The sequence below is a fragment of the Opisthocomus hoazin genome, chromosome 35 (genome assembly GCF_030867145.1).
Source record: "Opisthocomus hoazin isolate bOpiHoa1 chromosome 35, bOpiHoa1.hap1, whole genome shotgun sequence".
NCBI lineage: Eukaryota > Metazoa > Chordata > Aves > Opisthocomiformes > Opisthocomidae > Opisthocomus > Opisthocomus hoazin.
The window spans coordinates 3,363,309-3,385,370 of record NC_134448.1 but is presented as its reverse complement, the minus strand read 5'-3'; the positions used below and the strand labels follow the sequence as shown (position 1 = coordinate 3,385,370).

Below are 22,062 nucleotides of genomic sequence, written 5' to 3'. Positions count from 1 at the left end.
GCGCGCCGCGTTGCATGGCGGGGCGGCGGTTGCTAAGCAACGCCTCAGCGGAGGCCAGGCCGAGGCCTAGGCCAGGCCCGGAGGAAGGAACCAAAGAGTTGTTTGGTTTTTTTTTTTTTTTAATTTATAGGAGAGATTTATTTGAAGAAATATTACAACATATAAAAACTACATAAAGTATCAATTCCCCACTTGTACAAAGCGGCCAATTATTTTCAATACAACGCGGCGTAAAAACAGGGAGGGGGCCCCAGGGCAGGGCCGGGAGGAGCCGGGGAGGGGGGGGGGTCCCGCCGGGGGCCATAGTGGAGTTCGACCATCACAGCCAGGGGCCGAGGGCAGCCAGGAGACGGACACAAGCAGGGCCGGCGGGGACAGGCCACGGCGGGGCCCCACGGGCCGGGAATTTAAAATAAAAAAACAACAACAAAAAAAAAACCCAAACAAACGACAAAAAAACCAAAACAAACAGGGTTAAAAGAAATCAGTGCATGTTTAGGAGTCCTGGTGCCGGAGGAGAGGCCGCGCGTCAGTCGGCGGGTTCCAGGGTCTCCATCTTCTCCAGGGTGCTGGTCTCTGCGGAAAGAAGAGGGGGGTGAAGCCGCCAGCCCCCGAATGGGACCCCCCCGGCGTCTCCCGGCGCGGCACCTACCCGCCATGTCTTCCCTCAGCTTGGCCAACGCACACGACTTGATCTCCAGCCCGATGGCTTTGGCTAGAGGAGGAGGCACCGCGTTACCGACCTGCGACAGAAGGAGGGTTGAACGCCCGGCGCCGGCTCCGCCACGCTGCCGGCGAGGAGACGCCGCCGGGGAAGGGTTTGCCGCCGGCGCTGACCTGTCTGTGCTTGTCGAGGATGTTCCCAAAGAGGCGGTAAGTATCGGGGAAGCCCTGGGAGCGGGCGCACTCCCTCACGCTCACCACCCGGTGCTGCTCCGGGTGCAGCACCCGACCCTACGCCAGCAAACAAAAAAAACCAACAGCTGGGACCACGGCGGCCATTGGGTGACGCCTGCCCCTTCCCGGCGCGGGGGTGCATTAAGAGGAGTGTGGGCAGCAGGTCAGGGAGGTTCTCCTTCCACTCTGCTCAGCCCTGGGGAGGCCCCATCTGGAGTCCTGGGTCCAGTTCTGGGCTCCCCAGTTCAAGAGAGATGAGGAGCTCCTGGAGAGAGACCAGTTCTGGGCTCCCCAGTTCCAGAAAGATGAGGAGCTGCTGGAGAGAGTCCAGTTCTGGGCTCCCCAGTTCCAGAAAGATGAGGAGCTACTGGAGAGAGTCCAGTTCTGGGCTCCCCAGTTCCAGAAAGATGAGGAGCTACTGGAGAGAGTCCAGCGCAGGGCTGCGAGGATGAGGAGGGGACTGGAGCATCTCTCCTAGGAGGAGAGGCTGAGGGAGCTGGGCTTGTTCAGCCTGGAGAAGAGAAGGCTGCGAGGGGACCTTAGAAATGCCGGTCAGTGTCTGCAGGGTGGGGGTCAGGAGGCCGGGGCCAGGCTCTTTTCAGTGGTGCCCAGAGACAGGACAAGGGGCAACGGGCACAAACTGGAGCAGAGGAAGCTCCAGCTGAACCCGAGGAAGAACTTCTTCCCTCTGAGGGTGACGGAGCCCTGGCCCAGGCTGCCCAGGGAGGCTGTGGAGTCTCCTTCTCTGGAGATATTCCAGCCCCCCTGGCCGCGGTGCTGTGCAGCCTGCTCTGGGTGACCCTGCTTGGGCAGGGGGTTGGGCTGGGTGACCCCAGAGGTCCCTGCCAACCCCCACCACACTGGGATTCCGTGGGGGCCGGAGCCAGCGGTAACCCACCTGCTTGCCCATGGGCTCGGGGTTGGTGACGGTGGTGCTGAAGAAGCCGTCCCACTCCAGGCGCCCGTAAAGCCCGGCCCAGTGGTTGTGCCGGTTGCCGGTATGGGGCAGGCACCAGGGGATGAGGGTGTTGAATTGCCGATCCGCGGGGTCGCAGGGCTTGCCTGGGAAGACGGAGAAGGTGAGGAGGGGGACAGATGGACAACCCCAGCCCTTTTCGGGGAGCCAGCACCCACCTTCGGCGCAGGAGCAGACCCCCCGCAACGCCCCGGAGCTGCTGCGGCCGTTTTTCTTCTCGTGGTGCGTGTACCGCAGCTTGCGCGTGGTCGTGCCGTCCGACAGCCGCACCTCGATGTTGGGCAGGTCGCGCCAGTCGGAACCGGGAGCCAAGGGGATGTGTCTCATCCGGGCTGCGACCAGGGCGCTCATGTCCTGCCAACGACAAGGCCGCCGTCACCGCAGGTGACACGGAGGGACAGCGGCCACCCCAAGAGCCCCGCTCCTCTCTCCGTGGAAGTCCCAAGCAGCTCCGCTGGCCTCGTTGGCAAAGTTCACCCCAGGAGAGCTTGGGGATGGTCCCCTCTCACCCCATCTCACACCCAACCTGCCCTTGACCCCCATCTGGGTTTGGGGCTCCGAGCGCAGCCCGGCCCCGCCTTGAGACCCCGGCACCCGCACCTTGCAGATATGGTCCCTGAGGATGGGCTGATACTGGGAGCCCCGGATCTGCCGTTGGAACCAGGACTGGGGCTCGCCGTTGTAGGAGATCTCCAAGGCAGAGGCACCGTTCCTGACCTCCGGCAGGTCGGACATGGTGTCCCGCACGGTGATGGTGCGGAAAGGCCCGGAATACGTCCTGGGAGGAAGGAGGCAGCCGTGAGCAGCCGAGACTTGGCCCTCGCCAGCCCTGGCACGGCTCCGAAGGCTCACCGGGTGATATTGCTAACAAACTTCTTGTCGTCCACCACGACGCTCAGCTGACAGGCACGGGGAGCGAAGACGTGCAGAGGCTCGGGGAACATGGGCAGCTTCTCGCCGGGAGCCGCGGCGAGGACGATGGCTCTCCGCCGCGTCTGGGCCACGCCGTACTGCCCAGCCTGCGAAGGAAGGGCCAAGCTCAAGGGGCTGGAGCATCCCCACCCCGACGGAGCCTTCGAAGAGCTGGGAGCGTCCCCACCACCACCGAGGGAAGCCAAGGAGCCACGCAGCCAACTGCTCCTTCGGAGGGGATGGTCCACGGCAGATCTGGGCGAGAGGAGAAGGCTTTTCAACCCCGGTTAACGGTCTTGGGGTCACCCACCACCCTACCTGTAGGACCCCGAAGGTGCACTGGTAACCCATGCGGACGAGGCAGCGCAGGGTAAGCTTCAGCACCATGGAACGCTTGAAGGACACGAAGTTCCTGACGTTCTCCAGAAGGAAGAACCGCGGTCTGTAGTAGTCGCAGTAGCTGCGAGGAGAGAGAGGAACACGGGAGCGAGGACGGAGCGACGTTTGAGGTGGGGGGGGGTCCGTGCCTACACCCCAACAGCTCCTCGCCACCTCCCCTGCTCACCTGAGGAAGGAGACCACCAGGGAGTTCTTGAACTTGGAGTAGGTGCGGGAGTTGAAGCGGTTCATGCCGCTGAAGCCCTGGCACGGGGGACCGCCGCACAGCATCTCCACGTCCCCTTTCTGCGGCAGCTTCTGGCCCAGCGAGTTGGTCTTCTCACCGGACATGACCAGCTTCAGCAGGACGTTGCAATCCTCCGTGAAGACCGTAGTGCCGGGATTGTTCAGTCGGAAAGCCTGGGCGGCCGGTTCCCACATCTCGATGGCCCAGAGCGTCTCCGACACGCCTGGGGAGACAAAGCGCAGGAGCTGGAGCCTGTGCGGAGGAGCAGAGCGCCGGCTCGCACCCCCTGATCCGGCACGTGCCCAACACAACCGCCAGCGCGGAGGAACCGAGCGGCCGGCACCGCTGCCCGCTTCCGCGCGGGCTCCGCCGCTCACCTGCCTGGTGGAAGCCCTCGGACAGCCCTCCGCAGCCGGAGAAGACATCCAGGGTGCGCAGCTTGGGGAGCTTCAGCTCGGCCGGCTCCTGCTCGCAGCTCACCGACGACTTCCCTTTGCCTTTGCCTGCAAGCAGAGCCTCGCTCACATCAAAAGGCAAAGTCATTTCCTCCTCAGAGTGCTTACAAGGCAAATTCTTCTCCCCCCCTCCTCCACAGCAGTTACAACGCCGGCTTCGAGCACCTTTCTGTCCCTTGATTGTTTCACAGCCACTGCCAGAATATGCCCTTGCCATTTGGAAGGGAAGCCTCTCGTCCTCCCCCCCTGCGCGATCCCCTGTGTGGGCAGCAGGTCAGGGAGGTTCTCCTTCCCCTCTACATTGCCCTGGGGAGGCCCCATCTGGAGTCCTGTGTCCAGTGCTGGGCTCCCCAGTTCCAGAAAGATGAGGAGCTACTGGAGAGAGTCCAGCGCAGGGCTGCGAGGATGAGGAGGGGACTGGAGCATCTCTGCTAGGAGGAGAGGTTGAGGGAACTGGGCTTGTTCAGCCTGAAGAAGAGAAGGCTGCGAGGGGACCTTAGAAATGCTTATAAATATCTGAAGGGTGGGGGTCAGGAGGATGGGGCCAAGCTCTTTTCAGTGGTGCCCAGCGACAGGACAAGGGGCAACGGGCACAAACTGGGGCAGAGGAAGCTCCAGCTGAACCCGAGGAAGAACTTCTTCCCTCTGAGGGTGCCGGAGCCCTGGCCCAGGCTGCCCAGGGAGGCTGTGGAGTCTCCTTCTCTGGAGATATTCCAGCCCCGCCTGGACAAGGTCCTGTGCAGCCTGCTGTAGGTGACCCTGCTTCAGCAGGAGGGTTGGACTAGATGACCCACAGTGGTCCCTTCCAACCCCTACTATTCTGTGATTCTGTGACCGCCCATGGGCGCAGGCAGAGAGCTCCCGAGGGTCGGACGGGCGCAGCGATAACGCGTGGGGCAGCTCCCCGTGTCGGGAGCCGGGGTACAGAGCCCCGTGCCACGGAGCGGCCAGCCCCTGGCAGAGGTTTGCCCAGCGAAAGGCTTGGAGATCTCTCAGGTACCAGGTGCTGACGCCGCAAGGTTTATTTCAAAGCCCTTAAGGTGCCTTAAAACCGCACGGCCGCATCCTGCCAGAGCATCAGAGCGAGGAGGAGAGCGCAGAAACATCTGCTCGGCAGCAGGTAACGGCAGACGCCAACCGCTTCGCCCACCCGAGACCTCCCCCCGCGAGCAGCCTTACCTTTCCCTTTGCCCTTCCCCTTCCCTTTATTGCCAGAGCTCCGAGCGTGGTTGGGGGGATCCTCGAAGCTCTTGGTTTTTGCGTTGTAAGCCTGGGGAAGAGAAAAGGTTCGGGACACTCGGATACAAAGAGCTTCTCCAGCTCAGGAATGGCCGAGGCATTGCCAACACCCCCTCGGAGCTGCCAACCCGGAGGGCAGGACGCAGACGGAGCGCTGGGGCCCGCAGAGGGTCCGTCACCTCCCTCCCCACTGCCTCAGGGTCCACATTTGTCCCCTCAGCTCCCGGTGACACTCGGATCAAAGCTTCCCCCGCAGCCGAGACCGAGTCCCCAGGAGACTGCAACGGGCTACAAACCCTCGCTCCGCACCGCAGCTCCTCCGCGCAAAACGCACCCAGGTGGGGGTCGACACGGCTGCTCTGCTCGAGGGCTCGACACACCCGGGGACGCACCCAGACCCCTCGAACCCCGGCTCCCTCACCTCCAAGAAGTAGAAGCGGTCGAGCCCGCCAGCGGAGTAGTCCTGGATGCTCTCGGTCAGGTCTTCCCCGTACACCACCGTGCAACGGCCCTGCACGGCGTGGAAGTCGACCGTCGTCTCCTCGTCGCTCCAGTACAGGAGGTTGATGTCCGCGTGGTAGCTGGCTTTCATCGACTTGTGCGTGTTTTCGGGTCTGCAGACAAAAACCAAAAAAAAAAAAAAAGCACCTGGATCGGGGAAACGTTTTTGGCAACGTCCTCACGCCGGGGCGGCCTCCGGCGCTCACACCGCTCCGTCTCCCCAGAGAGGGTTTATTTCTTCCAGCGGCAACACGTTCACCGGCGTGGCCTGGGCACAGCACCAACGGGGTGATTTCTGTCATGCCAAAGGGGGCTTTTGGGGGGGGGGGTTCTTAAGAGGATGGAGGGGGAATCGGCACCGGGGCGGTAAGTGAATTTAAAGGCAGAGAGATGCAAAGCGAGGAGGGGGGTCAGGCTCGAAACACACAGCGTCCGAGCGTCAGCACGCTCCTCTCCGCGGCCGAGGCTCTTCGCACACATCCCTCCGTGGTGCGAGGGAGAGGAGCAAGAGCCTGCAAACGAGGAGCTACTGGAGAGAGCCCAGTTCTGGGCTCCCCAGTTCCAGAAAGATGAGGAGCTACTGGGGAGAGCCCAGTTCTGGGCTCCCCACTTCAAGAAAGATGAGGAGCTACTGGGGAGAGCCCAGTTCTGGGCTCCCCAGTTCAAGAAAGATGAGGAGCTACTGGAGAGAGTCCAGTTCTGGGCTCCCCAGTTCAAGAGAGATGAGGAGCTACAGGAGAGAGTCCAGTTCTGGGCTCCCCAGTTCAAGAGAGATGAGGAGCTACTGGAGAGAGTCCAGTTCTGGGCTCCCCAGTTCCAGAAAGATGAGGAGCTACTGGAGAGAGTCCAGTGCTGGGCTCCCCAGTTCCAGAAAGATGAGAAGCTACTGGAGAGAGTCCAGTTCTGGGCTCCCCACTTCAAGAAAGATGAGGAGCTACTGGAGAGAGTCCAGTTCTGGGCTCCCCAGTTCAAGAGAGATGAGGAGCTACTGGAGAGAGTCCAGCAGAGGGCTACGAGGATGAGGAGGGGACTGGAGCATCTCCCCTACGAGGAGAGGCTGAGGGAGCTGGGCTTGTTCAGCCTGGAGAAGAGAAGGCTGCGAGGGGACCTTAGAAATGCCGATCAGTGTCTGCAGGGGGGTCAGGAGGACGGGGCCAGACTCTTTCCAGTGGTGCCCAGCGACAGGACAAGGGGCAACGGGCACAAACTGGGGCAGAGGAAGCTCCAGCTGAACCCGAGGAAGAACTTCTTCCCTCTGAGGGTGACGGAGCCCTGGCCCAGGCTGCCCAGGGAGGCTGTGGAGTCTCCTTCTCTGGAGATATTCCAGCCCCCCTGGCCGCGGTGCTGTGCCCCCTGCTCTGGGTGACCCTGCTTGGGCAGGGGGTTGGGCTGGGTGACCCCAGAGGTCCCTTCCAGCCCCTGCCATGCTGGGATTCGGGTAAACACCCACGCTGTGGGACAGCACTGCTGGTGCAGCTCAGCACCGGCTCAGCTCGAGCCACCCGGCTCCGGTGCGACCTTGACCTGACGGCGCAGAGCTTCTCCCGACGCCGGGAACCTCAGGCCAGCCCTCGGGGGAGCTCTGCGAGACCCTGGCAGCGCCCTTCACCTGTAAAACTTCCAGATGTGCAGCTTGATGTCGGCCTCGTTGGGTTTGCCGTTGCTGCGGATGTTGCAGAAGATCTCTTTGATGCGGCCCACGCGGTAAGGGTCGGGGGCATCCAGGTTGCTGCCCTTGATGTACTCCGAGTACTTGCGGTAGTGCTCCGGGTGCAGCTCCTCATCCACTGCCTCCTTTTTGGGGCGCTTGGCTGGGCTGGCGGGTTTCATACTGGGGAGAAGGGGAGGGAAGGAGGTTGGGGTACCCTTTTCCCCCCCCAAAAAACCCCCCCTAGCAGCACAGAGCATCTTCCTCCCGGGTTGCTGCCCGGCCTGCCTCCTCTTGTGCTCTGCTCGGCGTGGGGCGGGCACCGAGCCGCCTGCTCCGCAGCGCGGGCGTTTCACGGCCGGCCCAGCGCAGAACCACGCAGCCAGAGGCTGCAGACCTGCCCCAGCCCTCTGCCCGAAGACGTCTGCCACTTCTCCTCCCCGCCATCACGGGCTCTCGTTCCGTCCACCCTGGCTTGCTCTTTGGCAGGGAAAGCCACGCGCCGAAGGATTCCGATTCCTCAGCGATCGGGGTTGCCCGATCAAAGCTGCTCCGTTTAACGACGAGGGGTGAAATTGGGCTTAGAGGCACCTTTATTTCTAAGCCAAGCTTTTAGAAATTGGGGGGTACAGGTGCTTCGTTTTCAGGTGGGATTCACCACCCGGAGACTACATCCTCTGCCACCAAAAGCTGGAGTGAAGACCATCCCGAGAAGTGCTGCCAGCCCCCCGCTAGCACCAACCTGAAGGAAAAGGCTTCCGGCAGGAGGTAGACGCCATCCCCCACCCTGTACTGCACCCCGTTCTTGGTGGCCATGGCGTAGAACATCTTCCCGTCGCCTTCCTCCAGAGGCTCAGCCACTTTGGGGATCTCCTTGTGCCTCACCTCGTCCAGGCGCGTGCAGCTCATGCAGAACCTGCGGGCGGGGGGACAGCAGAGCGCGGTGACGGGGACGCTGCCGCGAGCCGAGAGGCTCCTGCTGCCCGTTTCGGGCAGAGCAGATCCCGAGAGCCGCTGCCCTGTGAGCGCTCACTTGTATTTGTTGTCTTCCGTGGGCTGAGTTTTCGGGGGGGATTCGAACCGAGCGTACTCCTGGTCGTACCACATCTGGTAGAAGTAAGTCCTCCCGTCGTCTTCCACCATCTTGATCTCCATGTCCAGCCCGCCCTGCTAGGAGAGAGGTGTTCCCAGGGGTCGGTGCCGCTGCCTGCCCCGCGCCCGGCCCCGCGCAGCCACGTTGGCTGTCACCCACCTCCATCGACCAGTTCTCCGAGGGCGCCTTGTAGATCACTTTGACTTTGCCGTGGATGTAGGAGAGCTGCATGTCCTCGCATTCGTCCACCAAGAAGAGTTCCAGGGGGTCAGAGGTGGCCCCCAGGACGGTGTCCGAGCCGGGGCAGAACCAGTGCGCGTGGAACATCTGCCCACTGCTGTCCTCCCACATGGCTGTCACCCTGCGGGGGAAGAAGCCAGGGTTACGGGGCACCAGGGAAGGGCTCCGAGCCTTGCCACAGCTGGAGAGTCCTCAAACAGCGGCCTTGCCAAGCAATTAAGGTTCTCTAATTGGGAACGGCAGCTATTGCCACGCACGTCCACCCCAGCAGGAGCAGAGACGCGTCCCCTTCGGCACCACGGCACCGACCTGGCGAGGTAGAGGGGCTTGGTGGGGTCGTCGGGGCTGACGGAGACGCAGTCTCCCACCTCCAGAGTCTCCGAGTCGATGCAGACCCGCTGGTAGTAGTCCTTCTTCCCATCGCTCTGCAGGAGAGGCGGAGAGCGCCGTTAAATCCCCACCGACGCAGCCCCAGCACCCAGCCCAGCCCCGGCAGCAGGATAGGACCGGGGGGGGGGTGTCTCACCCAGCCTCACCTTGATGGGCTCCCCCACCCAGGAGATCCGACTCTTGTTCTGCTTCTTCTTCCTGCCCTGCAGCATCTTCTTGGGCGACGGCATCTCGGGGATGTTGTCATCCACCTCCTCGTCCTCATCAGCTTCCCGGACGGCCAAGTTGGGACACCTGGGGACACGAGGACCGTCACTGCAGCGGGCCACAGCGCAGGGGGACCGTGGCCCCTCTCTGGGGAGGCGGGGAGGGCTTTGGCAGGAGGCATCGCTGCCGGCAAAGGACGCACCTCCTCTGCAAACAAGCCTGCTTGCTCCGTCCGCTGCCCCCAAACTTCACCATGTTCTGGCAAGCCTTGCACTTCCCGCACTCGGGCTGCTGGCAGACCTGGAGCAGGGAGAGGGGACCAAGCTGAGCGCAGGCAGACGCAGCGGAGATGCCCCAGGCAGGAGGGACAGGGACCGAGAGGAGCTTGGTGGCCTTGGGAAATCACTCCCTTGCCCCCAGGGAGCCATCCCAGAAGGGGTCATCCCAGGGATGACCTGGGATCCCAGGACAGGGATCGGGTCGCATCAGCTCCGCGCCAGCAACCCCCCCCGTTACCTCGCAGACGCCGCAGCGCCGGCGCTTCATGGCGTTCTCCTTGTCGTCCTCCTTCTCGTCCTTCTCGATCTGCTCCGAGAAGAAGGTGTCGAAGATGAGGTACACCAGCTTGGTGGTGGTGGCTTTGGTGGGACCCTTGTCCTTGTCTATCTTGGTGGGGTGCCGGATGGCTTGCCGCCTGACAGCTCGCCTGCGACCAAGGTGACAGCGGTGAGAGGGGACCTCGTATCGCCGACAGCTGCAGCCGCAACGAACAGCCCGGCACCCAAGAAGGGTTCCCAGGGAGCAGAGCTCTCCCCGCGGCACCCAACGGCTGAGGACCACGGTGGGATGCCCGAACAGGCACCCAGGCAGCGCCGTGACCAGCACGGGGTCCCGAAGGGGTGCTACAGCCGGAGAGAGAGCAAAGGCAGGCTCTGGAGCGAGGGTTTTCCCAGTTTTAGGAGGATTTTTACTCCCATCTCCCAGTGCTGCTCACACTGAGCTTAAATCCTCAGGTCATCCCAGCTGGGAACACAGGATCCCAGCATGGTTGGGGTTGGCAGGGACCTCTGGGGTCACCCAGCCCACCAGAGCAGGGGCCACAGCACCGCGGCCAGGGGGGCTGGAATATCTCCAGAGAAGGAGACTCCACAGCCTCCCTGGGCAGCCTGGGCCAGGGCTCCGGCACCCTCAGAGGGAAGAAGTTCTTCCTCGGGTTCAGCTGGAGCTTCCTCTGCTCCAGTTTGTGCCCGTTGCCCCTTGTCCTGTCGCTGGGCACTGCTGGAAAGAGCCTGGCCCCCTCCTGACCCCCACCCTGCAGACACTGACCGGCATTTCGAAGGTCCCCTCTCAGCCTTCTCTTCTCCAGGCTGAACAAGCCCAGCTCCCTCAGCCTCTCCTCGTAGGAGAGATGCTCCAGTCCCCTCCTCATCCTCGCAGCCCTGCGCTGGACTCTCTCCAGTAGCTCCTCATCTCTCTGGAACTGGGGAGCCCAGAACTGCACCCAGGACTCCAGATGGGGCCTCCCCAGGGCAGAGCAGAGGGGCAGGAGAACCTCCCTCGCCCTGCTGCCCACACTCCTCCTCATGCACCCCAGGATCCCATTGGCCTTCTTGGCACCCAGGGCACGCTGCTGGCTTATGGTCACCCTGTTGTCCCCCAGCACTCCCAGTCCCCTCCCAGTGCTCTCCAGCAGGTCAGCCCCAGCCTGTCCTGGTGCCTGGGGTTGTTCCTCCCCAGGTGCAGGACCCTGCCCTTGCCCTGGTTGAACCTCAGCAGGTTCCTCTCTGCCCAGCTCTCCAGCCTGCCCAGGGCTCGCTGGATCCAGCACAGCCTGCCGGTGCATCCACCCCTCCTCCCAGTTTGGTGCCATCAGCAAACTGGCTGAGGGGACGCTCTAACTCTTCATCCAGGTCATTGATGAAGAAGTTGAACAAGACTGGGCCCAGTACCAACCCCTGGGGACCACGCAGAAGAGCTTTCCTGGAAGGATCCCCCACGCACAGCCGATGGGAATCCAACCTGCCAGGCTCCTCCCAGGAGGCCGCAAAGCCAAATGCCCCCCTCCCCGAAGAGAGCGTCTACGCGGGGACCAGGGGCTCACCTCTTCCCCAGGGTGACCCCGGCCAACTTGATCAAGTCCCTCATGCAGGGGGTGATGAGGACGGGGGGTTCATCGCTGTCCCCGGCTTCGTCGTAGCTCTCCACCTGCTCCACCACGAACTGGGCATGTCGCAGGAGCGAGTCCTCTGTGAAGCGGTTGAAGTTGAGCCCCGCGGGAGGCACGGTGGTCTGCGAGGAGGGGTCGGTTAGGGAAAAGGGCAGCAGAGCAACCCCCCCCCCACCCAAGCCCCAGATGCCGCCGCCATCGGGTTTTCACCTCGATTTTGTTGAGCAGGTCCTCGTAGCTGACGTCACGGTTGTTCTGCAGGAACTCGACGACGATTTTACTCATGTAGATCTTCTCCTGCATGATGGCGAAGATGGGAGCGTACTCCTCGCTGGGCTCCATCAGGATGTAATCCGCGAAGGCTGCGGCGGAGAGATGGCGGCGGGGGGTTAAATATTGGGGGAATTTCACGGTATTTAAGGACTGCAGCGAGTGGGTCTGGGGGGGGAGGTGAAGACCAGCCCATCCCCGCTGCGACAGCATCGAGACCTCCTCCAGGGAAGCTCCACCACGAGCCAGGACCCACGGTCGCTCGGCTCTCACCGCCAAAGCGAGGGGGGACGTGCGGCGGGGCACGCGGGCCTTTTACTTTTGCCGTTACCTAATTAGAAAGCAAAGATAATCCTGGGTTTATTGGGTTTTTGTCACTACAAACTCCGTTTGCCAGCGCACAGGAGAATTAAGTCTTCCTCCCATCTCACCAGGTTGTTGGAAGGGTTCCTTGCAGAAACAGCAAGGGGAAAAAAAAGCTCTTAAACCCCCAAAATATCAGCTTCTTCCCCCGATTTGGCTTCAAAAGCCAGCTGGGACACGGAGCCAAGGGCTGGCCGGGACCGGGTGTTCCCCCGAGACCTTCCTCAGCCTGTCCAAAAAGCCACCACGTAGAGCAAGAAAGCAATGGAGCCCTGCAACGGGGGCCGAGAGGTCACGAGCAAAGAAAGATGAAGAGCTACTGGAGAGATGAGGAGCTACTGGAGAGAGACCAGTTCTGGGCTCCCCAGTTCCAGAAAGATGAGGAGCTACTGGAGAGAGACCAGTTCTGGGCTCCCCAGTTCCAGAAAGATGAGGAGGTACTGGAGAGAGCCCAGTTCTGGGCTCCCCAGTTCCAGAAAGATGAGGAGCTACTGGAGAGAGTCCAGTTCTGGGTTCCCCACTTCAAGAAAGATGAGGAGCTACTGGGGAGAGACCAGTTCTGGGCTCCCCAGTTCAAGAAAGATGAGGAGCTACTGGAGAGAGCCCAGCGCAGGGCTGTGAGGATGAGGAGGGGACTGGAGCATCTCTGCTAGGAGGAGAGGCTGAGGGAGCTGGGCTTGTTCAGCCTGGAGAAGAGAAGGCTGCGAGGGGACCTTAGAAATGCCGGTCAGTGTCTGTAGGGTGGGGGTCAGGAGGCCGGGGCCAGGCTCTTTCCAGTGGTGCCCAGCGACAGGACAAGGGGCAACGGGCACAAACTGGAGCAGAGGAAGCTCCAGCTGAACCCGAGGAAGAACTTCTTCCCTCTGAGGGTGACGGAGCCCTGGAACAGGCTGCCAGGGAGGCTGTGGAGTCTCCTTCTCTGGAGATATTCCAGCCCCGCCTGGCCGCGGTGCTGTGCCCCCTGCTCTGGGTGACCCTGCTTGGGCAGGGGGTTGGGCTGGGTGACCCCAGAGGTCCCTTCCCACCCCCACCACGCTGGGATTCTGTGAAAGGGAAAACTCCCTCCGCGAGCGGCCTCAAGCATCGCGCCGGCGCCTTCCCACGGAGGAGGGACCGGAGGACGGGTCCCGCTCGGGAAGGGCGGGCAGGGAGCCACCCCGCTCCCGCCACCCCTCGTCCCAGCTGCCCTCCGGCAGGGTGCCACCGAGCCAGATTAACCCAGGTCCAAGCTTCGGCACGGTCCTGCGCCTCGCCACGTGCTTGAGGGCGCGAGTTCCCAGCGGCGGCCAAAATCCACGAGCCCAAAGCTCCTTCACCCGCCGGAGACCTCAACCCCGAGCCCGACCTCCCGCGTCCTCGCTCACCCACCTGTGGTGAAGCCGATCAAAGCCTTCTCCCCTCCGTCGAACCCCGTGATCCACCACGCGTTGATGGGGCCCAGCTTCTTGGCTCTCACCCCACCTGCGAGCGAGGAAACAAGACTTTCAGTCTTCGGCGCCCCAAAAAAAAAAAACCCCAAGCAGCTGCGGGTGACGAAGCGGCCGGGCCCGGCTTGGTTTGCGCTTGGAGCCGAGCGGAGACGAAGGCGAGAAACGAGCCCGCGAGGCTCCGCCGCGCCCGACTCACCGTCCAGGCAAGGGTTGTCATCGTAGATGGGCTTCACGGCGCCGCTGAAGTAGAGCTCGATGTTCCTCTCGATCAGGCCGGTGTCGAAGGGGCACAAGTGACCGCGCTTGTCGTAGACGCTGGCACCAAGGGACAAGGGGGACGTCGCGGAATTACCCCGCGGGGCTGGGGGGGATGTTTCACAGCCCGCTTTCCCCGCCTCTCACCTGAAAGAGGTGACTTTGTGCTGCGGCAGGTCCTCGTAGCTCTCGAAGCCGTCTTCGTTAGCGTCGAAGATGGACAAGCGCTCGTCCGTCAGCATCTCCGGCTCCTCCAGCTGAACGAGGGAGAGAGGAGGCCGTTAACAAGCGGTCCCGCGAGCGCGGCGGGCTCTGCCCGGAGCGGCCGATCCCTTACGGCATCGTCAGGATCCCCTTGGAAGAATTTGAGGTCGGGATCGTCCAGGTACTGCCGGCAGTCGACGCACTTGGGAGGGGTGGTCTGCAAGGCAAGGGGAGACGGCGTCGGCGTTTTCCTCGACGTTCGGTAGCCCGACCCTCGGTTTTGAGGCACGGCGGCGGGCGCCGCCGGGGGAAGGATTTTTGGAAGCTGGAAACGGGTTGACCTTTCCCGAAGGGAAGTCCAACCGCTCTTCGGAAGAGTCCAAAGCACTTCAAGAAAACCCCGAAAGACCGAGATGGAGGAAAAAAAGGACTCACTTTCGCAGGCGGCGGCGTTTTAACCTGAGTAATTTCATCTTTTAGCTCCGACCTGGGTGTGGAAAAAAGACAAAGGGATGAAGACGCGGAGCGGCGCGACGGCGTCGTCATCGTCCCCACGTTAACGAGACAGCGGCCCACGGCGGGGAGCGCTCTCCTTCCTCCTTACCCTTCTTTGGTTTCCATTTTCAGCCTTTTCTCGTCTTGTTCCTTGAGGGAGAAACGAGGAGGGGGTGAGGGGAAGCCGGAGAGCACGCCGCCCTCCGCGCCAACGCATCCGACCCGAGGCCTCGGCCGCCATCGGCACGCACCTCCTCCAGCTCCTCTTCCTCCTTCTCCACGCTCATCACCTCCTGCTTCACCTCCCCGTTCACCTCCTCCGATTTCCGCTTGTTGGACCTGCCGGGTTTTAAACGCGCCGCGTCGAGCCGGGGGGGGCCCAACGCCGAGAGCGAGGGGACGGCATCGGAGCGGGTGCGGGGCTCCCCGGAAAGCGCCCGGTGGCTCCCCAAGGTTGTTGGGAACCCCAAGTTTTGGGATGGAAGCCATCAAGCCCCAGACGGCAGAGAGAGGAAGAGGAGGGTGAAGGCTCGTGGTGGGGGGGCGCAGTGAAGGAGACAGGGGTCCCTTGTCACCGTACTGACCCTTTGGAGAACATGCTCAGGATGGTCGGCTGCCGGCCGGAGCTCCGAGTGACCCGGGAACTGGCGGGAGACTCTGTCGGGAAGACGACGAAGGACGGCGTTAACGACGGGGGGGGGGACAGCACCCCGCACCCCGCTATCCCGCCGCAAGGCGACGACACCCCAAAACCCTTCCTGGGGAGGGGGGGAGGGGGAAATTCTCCGCTCCGAATCCCGCCGGGACCCGTCGTGCTCCCGCTCGGCACTTAACGGCCAGAAATCATTAACGGGCGTTGGTAACGAGCGTGGAAAGCCAAACCACGCCCAGCGCCGCCATTACTTTTGCTCTTCCCGTTGGATCGGCTCCTCCTGGCCTTGCGCGCCCGCGGCGTGGGGACCAACGAAGAGGAGGAGGAAGAGGCGGCTGCTTCCTCCATCTCCACGGCGCTGTCTTCTTCGCCATCGGGCCCCGCTCGCTCCGAGTCCTCGTCGCTGCCGTAGGCGCCGTTTTTGGAGCACCCGTTGGACGCCGACAGCACCAGCGCCGCGGCCCCATTCTCCGCCGAGAGCTCTTGGTGGAGCAGGGCTTTCACCTTGGCCAAGTACCTCTCCTGGGAGGGAAGAGCTTCGGTTAAACCGCCCGGCTCCGGTCGAGCCACGCCGCCAAAACGCCATCCCGCCGAAAACCGGGGGCCCTCACCTCCGACAGCTCCTTGCAGCGGAGTTTGGCTTCCAGCTCGCTCAGCTCATTCTGGACGTCGGCTTGGAGGAAGCCATGGATGAGGCTCAGCTTCTCCCTGACGCACTCCTGCGGGGACGGAGGGGACGGCGTGGGGCGGGCGGCGGCGACGCTGCCCGCGGGGCTCGGGCGGAGCGGCGTCTCCGTAGGCGGTCGGGCCGAGCCGAACCGAGCCGGTCGCTCCGAATCCGGGCGCCGCTCACCCAACTCGCGGGGACCCTCCTGATAGGAGAGGACGGCGGTTTCCATACGGCAACGGACGGCACCGACGCCGCGGCTACGACCTCACCGGCGCCAGGGAGCTGAGCCAGCAAGGGAGACACGGCGGGGTCTCACTCAGCCAGCCCACCGCACCGTCCTCCCCGCCCCACGCCGTGCGGCTCCGGACCCCAACTCCGGGCAGCACCGAAACCGGGGGGGGGGGAACGCCGCCGAATCGCCCTGCTCGGTGCCAGAGTCCCATCCGCGGCCGAGGGTCCAAGGAAGCGGCTCCGGAGCCCCGCCGATTCCCGCCGGAGCATCCCGAGCCCGCCGGCAGCACCGGCACGGCAGCGCCCGAATCGGAGCCGGGCGCAATGGCGGCTCCCGGCGATCCGGGGACACTCACCTTCTCGCTCAGGCTGTCTTCATCCCTCTCCAAGTCCTGCAGCCTGCAAGGAGAAGAGCGGCGGGGGTCAGACGAGGTCACGGGGTGGGGGGGACACCGGGCCGGGCTGGACCCCCCCCCCCCCCCAAAATCCTGACGGCTCCAGGAACGGCACGGCGGCAGCCGCAAAGCGGGGCCGAGCTCCCTCGGCGCAAGAGGGACGCTCGGAATCAAGGTGGGGGGGTCGGGAAAGGGACGCCGGGGCCCGAGGACCCCCCAGCAAAGGGATGCTGGGGCCCGAGGACCCCCTGGCAAAGAGACGCTGGGGCCCAAGGACCCCCCGGGAAAGGGACGCCGGGGCCCGAGGACCCCCCAGGCCTGAGGACCCCCGGGAAAGGGACACCAGGGCCTGAGGACCCCCTGGGAAAGGGATGCTGGGGCCCGAGGACCCCCTGGGAAAGGGCCGCTGGGGCCCAAGGACCCCCCAGGCCCGAGGACCCCCGGGAAAGGGACACCAGGGCCTGAGGACCCCCCAGCAAAGGGATGCTGGGGCCCGAGGACCCCCCAGCAAAGAGACGCTGGGGCCTGAGGACCCCCCAGGACCCAAGGACCCCTGGGAAAGGGACACCAGGGCCCGAGGACCCCCCCAGGCCCGAGGACCCCCCGGGAAAGGGACGCTGGGGCCCGAGGACCCCCTGGGACCTGAGGACCCCCCGGCAAAGGGACACTGGGGCCCGAGGACCCCCCGGCAAAGGGACACAAGGGCCTGAGGACCCCCCGGGACCTGAGGGCCCCCCAGGAAAGAGATGCCGGGGTCCGAGGACCCTCCGGCAAAAGAGAAGCTGGGGCCCAAGGACCCCCTGGGAAAGGGACGCTGGGGCCCAAGGACCCCCCAGGCCCAAGGACCCCCCGGCAAAGAGATGCTGGGGCCCAAGGACCCCCCGGCAAAGGGACGCTGGGGCCCGAGGACCCCCCAGGCCCGAGGACCCCCTGGCAGAGAGATGCCAGGGCCCAAGGACCCCCCGGGAAAGGGACGCCAGGGCCCAAGGACCCCCCGGGAAAGGGACGCCGGGGCCTGAGGACCCCCCAGGCCCGAGGACCCCCCGGCAAAGAGATGCTGGGGCCCGAGGACCCCCTGGGAAAGGGACGCTGGGGCCCAAGGACCCCCCAGACCCAAGGACCCCCCGGCAAAGGGACACCGGGGCCCAAGGACCCCCCGGCAAAGGGACACCGGGGCCTGAGGACCCCCCGGGAAAGGGACGCCAGGGCCTGAGGACCCCCCAGGCCCGAGGACCCCCCGGCAAAGAGATGCTGGGGCCCGAGGACCCCCTGGGAAAGGGACGCTGGGGCCCAAGGACCCCCTGGGACCCGAGGACCCCCCCGGCAAAGGGACACCGGGACCCAAGGACCCCCCAGGAAAGGGACGCTGGGGCCTGAGAGACAGCGGGACCCGAGGACCCCCCGGCAAAGGGACACCGGGACCCGAGGACCCCCCGGCAAAGGGACACCGGGGGCTCGTCGCCCACCCCCGGCACGGAGACAGCAAACCCCCCCCCCCCGGCGGCGAAGCCACGTGTGTCATCGTCCCGGCGGCACAAAGCGGCGACGGAGGGCGAGGGACAGCCCCCCGGCCCCGCTACCAGGGGACGGGGTGGGGGGGTTCGGCGCCATCTCGGCACGACCCCCCCCCCCAAAAAAAAAATTCGCCACGGTCAGAAACGGGGAGCCCGTTCGCCGACCGGGGGCCACGTGGGCCTCCCCCCCGGGCACGCTGCCGGCCGCGGGACGGGAGCCCCCACCTCACCTCCGGCGCCTCGCGTTTTCCGATTTCCCACCGGAGCTGGAGGAGACGGCGAGGGGGTCCCCCAACTCCCCCCCCCCCCCAGTAAAAAAAAACCCCCAACAAACCAGTGCCGTCCCAGTCACCTGGGCCTGGGGACGGCCATGCAGCCGGGGCGCCGGCCGAGCCCAATGGCGGCCGGGGAAAGGTCGGGGCGCGCCAAGGCCGCCGCACCGGAAGAGGGGCTGCCGAAGCGGGAGAACGGCTCGGCAGGGGGGGGGGGGGTCGTGGGGCCCCCCCCCCCCCCCCTTTTCCCGCCAGCCGAGGGATGCCGGGAGCCGAGCGGAAGGGACAATGGCCGGCGGCGGGGGATACGGCGCCGGGAAGACGCCAACTCCGCCATGTGCCGTCCCCGCTGGCGTTACCGGGGGGGGGGGCACGCCGGGATGGTGCCGGATCTCTCCGGATGGCTCCAAACCCCCCCCCCCCAAAAAATCCCCAGCTTCGCACCCCACTTCTGCCACCCCCCCCCGAAAAAGGAGGGGTTTGGGGGGAGCGGAGGAGGGTGGGGGGCAGCCAGGGTGCCCCACCCCGCCAAGTGGGGTCCGGCCATGGGGCTGATGGCTCCCCCCCCCCCCCCAAAAATCCCCAGCTTCGCGCCCCGCTTCTGCCACCCCCCCCCGAAAAAGGAGGGGTTTTGGGGGGAGCGGAGGAGGGTGGGGGGCACCCAGGGTGTCCCACCCCACCAAGTGGGGTCCGGCCATGGGGCTGACGGACCCCCCCCCCAAAAAATCCCCAGCTTCGCGCCCCGCTTCTGCCACCCCCCCCCCGAAAAAGGAGGGGTTTGGGGGGAGCGGAGGAGGGTGGGGGGCAGCCAGGGTGTCCCACCCCGCCAAGTGGGGTCCGGCCATGGGGCTGACGGACCCCCCCCCCAAAAAATCCCCAGCTTCGCGCCCCGCTTCTGCCACCCCCCCCCGAAAAAGGAGGGGTTTGGGGGGAGCGGAGGAGGGTGGGGGGCAGCCAGGGTGTCCCACCCCGCCAAGTGGGGTCCGGCCATGGGGCTGACGGACCCCCCCCCCAAAAAATCCCCAGCTTCGCGCCCCGCTTCTGCCACCCCCCCCCCGAAAAAGGAGGGGTTTGGGGGGAGCGGAGGAGGGTGGGGGGCAGCCAGGGTGCCCCACCCCACCAAGTGGGGTCCGGCCATGGGGCTGACGGACCCCCCCCCCCAAAAAATCCCCAGCGTCGCGCCCCGCTTCTGCCACCCCCCCCCGAAAAAGGAGGGGTTTGGGGGGAGCGGAGGAGGGTGGGGGGCAGCCAGGGTGTCCCACCCCGCCAAGTGGGGTCCGGCCATGGGGCTGATGGACCCCCCCCCCCCAAAAAATCCCCAGCTTCGCGCCCCGCTTCTGCCACCCCCCCCCCGAAAAAGGAGGGGTTTGGGGGGAGCGGAGGAGGGTGGGGGGCAGCCAGGGTGTCCCACCCCGCCAATTGGGGTCCGGCCATGGGGCTGATGGACCCCCCCCCCCCAAAAAATCCCCAGCTTCGCGCCCCGCTTCTGCCACCCCCCCCCCGAAAAAGGAGGGGTTTGGGGGGAGCGGAGGAGGGTGGGGGGCAGCCAGGGTGCCCCACCCCGCCAAGTGGGCTGTGGGGCAGGAGGGCGCTGACGGCCCCCCCCCCTTCTAAGGAAGGACCCCCCCACCCACCCAAGTGGGGGTCAAGGGGGTGTGGGGACCCCGGTGCTGAGCTGGGGGGGGGGGCTTGGTAGGGTGCTGGGGGGGGGGGGGGGGGCATGGAGTGCAGTGCTGGGGGGCAGTGGGGGGGGGGGGATCAGGGTGGTGCTGGGGGGGGTCAGGACATTACTGGGGGGTCCATGAGATGCACTGGGGGGGTCTGGGCAGTGCTGGGGGGGTCCGGGCAGTGCCGGGGGGGGGTCAGGGCAGTGCTGGGGGGTCCACGTGATGCACTGGGGGGGTCCGGGCAGTGCCGGGGGGGGGTCAGGGCAGTGCTGGGGGGTCCATGTGATGCACTGGGGGGGTCTGGGCAGTACTGGGGGGGTCAGGGCAGTGCTGGGGGGGGGTCCAGGCATTACTGGGGGGTCCATGTGATGCACTGGGGGGGTCTGGGCAGTACTCGGGGGGTCAGGGCAGTGCTGGGGGGGGGGTCCGAGCAGTGCTGGGGGGGGGGTCCGGGCACTGGGGGGGTCCATGCAATGCACTGGGGGGGGGAGTCAGGGCCATGCTGGGGGGGTCCATGGGGGGCTCAGAGCATTTGTGGGGGGTCTGGGCAGCACTGGGGGGTCCACGCAACGCACTGGGGGGGGTCAGGCCGGTGCTGGGGGGGGTCAAAGCACTGCATGGGGGGGGTCAGGGCTGTGCAGTGGGGGGGGGGGTGCAGTGCAGGGGGGGCTGAGTACGGCATCTTGGGGGGGGGGGGTGCAGGGCTGGGCTCCCCACACTGCGGTGGGTGTAAAACTGGGGGGGGGGGGGTGGTCAGGGCAGTGTCGGGGGGTCCAGGGCAGTGCTGGGGGGGGGGGGGGGGGTCAGAGCCATCCCGGGGGGGTCAGGACAGCGCAGGGCAGTCCCGGGGGGGGGGGGGCTGTTAGGGCAGTGCCGGGGGTCCAGGGCAGCGCCGGGGGGGGGGGGGGGTGGGGGTCGGGGCTGCCCCAAGGGTCCCAGGGCAGCACGGCTGGGGGGTGCCAGGGCCACCCTGTCCCGGGGGGTGCCAGGGCCGTCCCGGGGGGGGTCAGTCCCACCCCGGGGGGGTACCCGGGCTGCTCCGGGGGGGGTCAAAGCAGTCCTGGGGGGGTGGCAGTCCCACCCCGGGGGGGTCCCGGCAGCCCCGGTGGTGCCAGGGCCGTCCCGGGGGGGGTCACGGCAGTCCCGTCCCCGGGGGGTGCCAGAGCCATCCGGGGGGGTCAAAGCAGTCCCGGGGGGTGTCACGGCAGTCCCGGGGGGTCCCGGCAGTCCCGGGGGGTGTCACGGCAGTCCCGTCCCCGGGGGGTGTCAGGGCCATCCCGGGGGGTGTCACGGCAGTCCGGGACGGTTGCCAGGGCAGTCCCGGGGGTGTCGGTCCCGCCCCGGGGGGGTCCCGGCAGTCCTGGGGGGTTTCAGGAGCATCCCGGGGGGTGTCAGTCCCGCCCCGGGGGGGTCCCAGCAGTCCCGGGGGGTTTCAGGAGCATCCCGGGGGGTGTCAGTCCCGCCCCGGGGGGGTCCCGACAGTCCCGGGGGGGTCCAGGCAGTCCCGGGGGGTTTCAGGAGCATCCCGGGGGGTGTCAGTCCCGCCCCGGGGGGGTCCCGACAGTCCCGGGGGGGGGTCCCGGCATTCCCGGGGGGGTTCAGGAGCATCCCGGGGGGTGTCAGTCCCGCCCCGGGGGGGTCCCGACAGTCCCGGGGGGGTCCAGGCAGTCCCGGGGGGTTTCAGGAGCATCCCGGGGGGTGTCAGTCCCGCCCCGGGGGGGGTCCCGACAGTCCCGGGGGGGTCCAGGCAGTCCCGGGGGGTTTCAGGAGCATCCCGGGGGGTGTCAGTCCCGCCCCGGGGGGGGTCCCGGCAATCCCGGGGCGTTTCAGGAGCATCCCGGGGGGTGTCAGTCCCGCCCCGGAGGGGGGTCCCGGCATTCCCGGGGGGGTCCAGGCAGTCCCGGGGGGGTCCCGGCAGCCCCGGGGGACCGCGGGCCGGACTCACCGTCGGCGGAGCTCGGCGGGCAGCGGGGCGGGGGGCAGCGGGGCGGCCCGGGCCGGCATCGGGGCGGCGGGCGCGGGAGCGGCGGGGCCGGGCGGCGGATTCGCGCGGAAACCAGCGGCGGGGGCGGGGCGGCGCCGGGCGAGACCACGGCGGCGGGGGAGGGGGGCCGGGGCAGGGCGGGAGAGACCATTCCGCGCCCGGAGGGGGGAGGGGGGGGGTCGCACGGTACTCCGGGGGAAGGGGGAGGCCCCGGCGGGGGAATGGGGGGGTGGGGCGGAGCGGGGGGACCCCCCCGTGGGCCCGGGGGGGGGGGGGGGGGGGGGTGGGGCTGCGGGTCCGGGCCGGTACC

At 66.2% G+C, this 22,062-nt stretch overlaps 1 protein-coding gene across 7 annotated transcripts; it reads right to left on the bottom strand.

Annotated features, from left to right (window-relative positions):
* Positions 1-129: 129 nt before the first annotated feature.
* Positions 130-21,806, bottom strand: DNMT1 (DNA methyltransferase 1). 7 transcript variants are annotated; one of them, XM_075445981.1, is made up of 35 exons: positions 21,714-21,806; positions 16,277-16,319; positions 15,873-15,971; positions 15,631-15,738; positions 15,271-15,541; positions 14,952-15,024; positions 14,619-14,706; positions 14,477-14,517; positions 14,308-14,359; positions 14,006-14,089; positions 13,816-13,925; positions 13,610-13,728; positions 13,352-13,444; positions 11,561-11,712; positions 11,285-11,472; positions 9,700-9,889; positions 9,386-9,483; positions 9,123-9,270; positions 8,896-9,011; positions 8,506-8,707; positions 8,287-8,423; positions 7,996-8,169; positions 7,215-7,436; positions 5,526-5,718; positions 5,045-5,135; positions 3,788-3,913; positions 3,351-3,633; positions 3,104-3,245; positions 2,726-2,892; positions 2,474-2,651; positions 2,032-2,227; positions 1,796-1,959; positions 838-954; positions 653-743; positions 130-576 (listed from the first exon to the last, which is right to left on the bottom strand). In XM_075445981.1, exons 1-35 carry the CDS (start codon positions 21,770-21,772, stop codon positions 530-532), a joined length of 4,662 nt encoding a protein of 1,553 aa, XP_075302096.1. In that variant the 5' UTR covers positions 21,773-21,806; the 3' UTR covers positions 130-529. The 7 variants fall into 7 exon arrangements, with proteins under 7 accessions (XP_075302096.1, XP_075302097.1, XP_075302093.1 ...); XM_075445982.1 differs by lacking the exon at positions 21,714-21,806 and adding an exon at positions 18,182-18,244; XM_075445978.1 differs by having other exon boundaries at positions 15,631-15,891.
* Between the last annotated feature and the right edge of the window lie 256 nt (positions 21,807-22,062).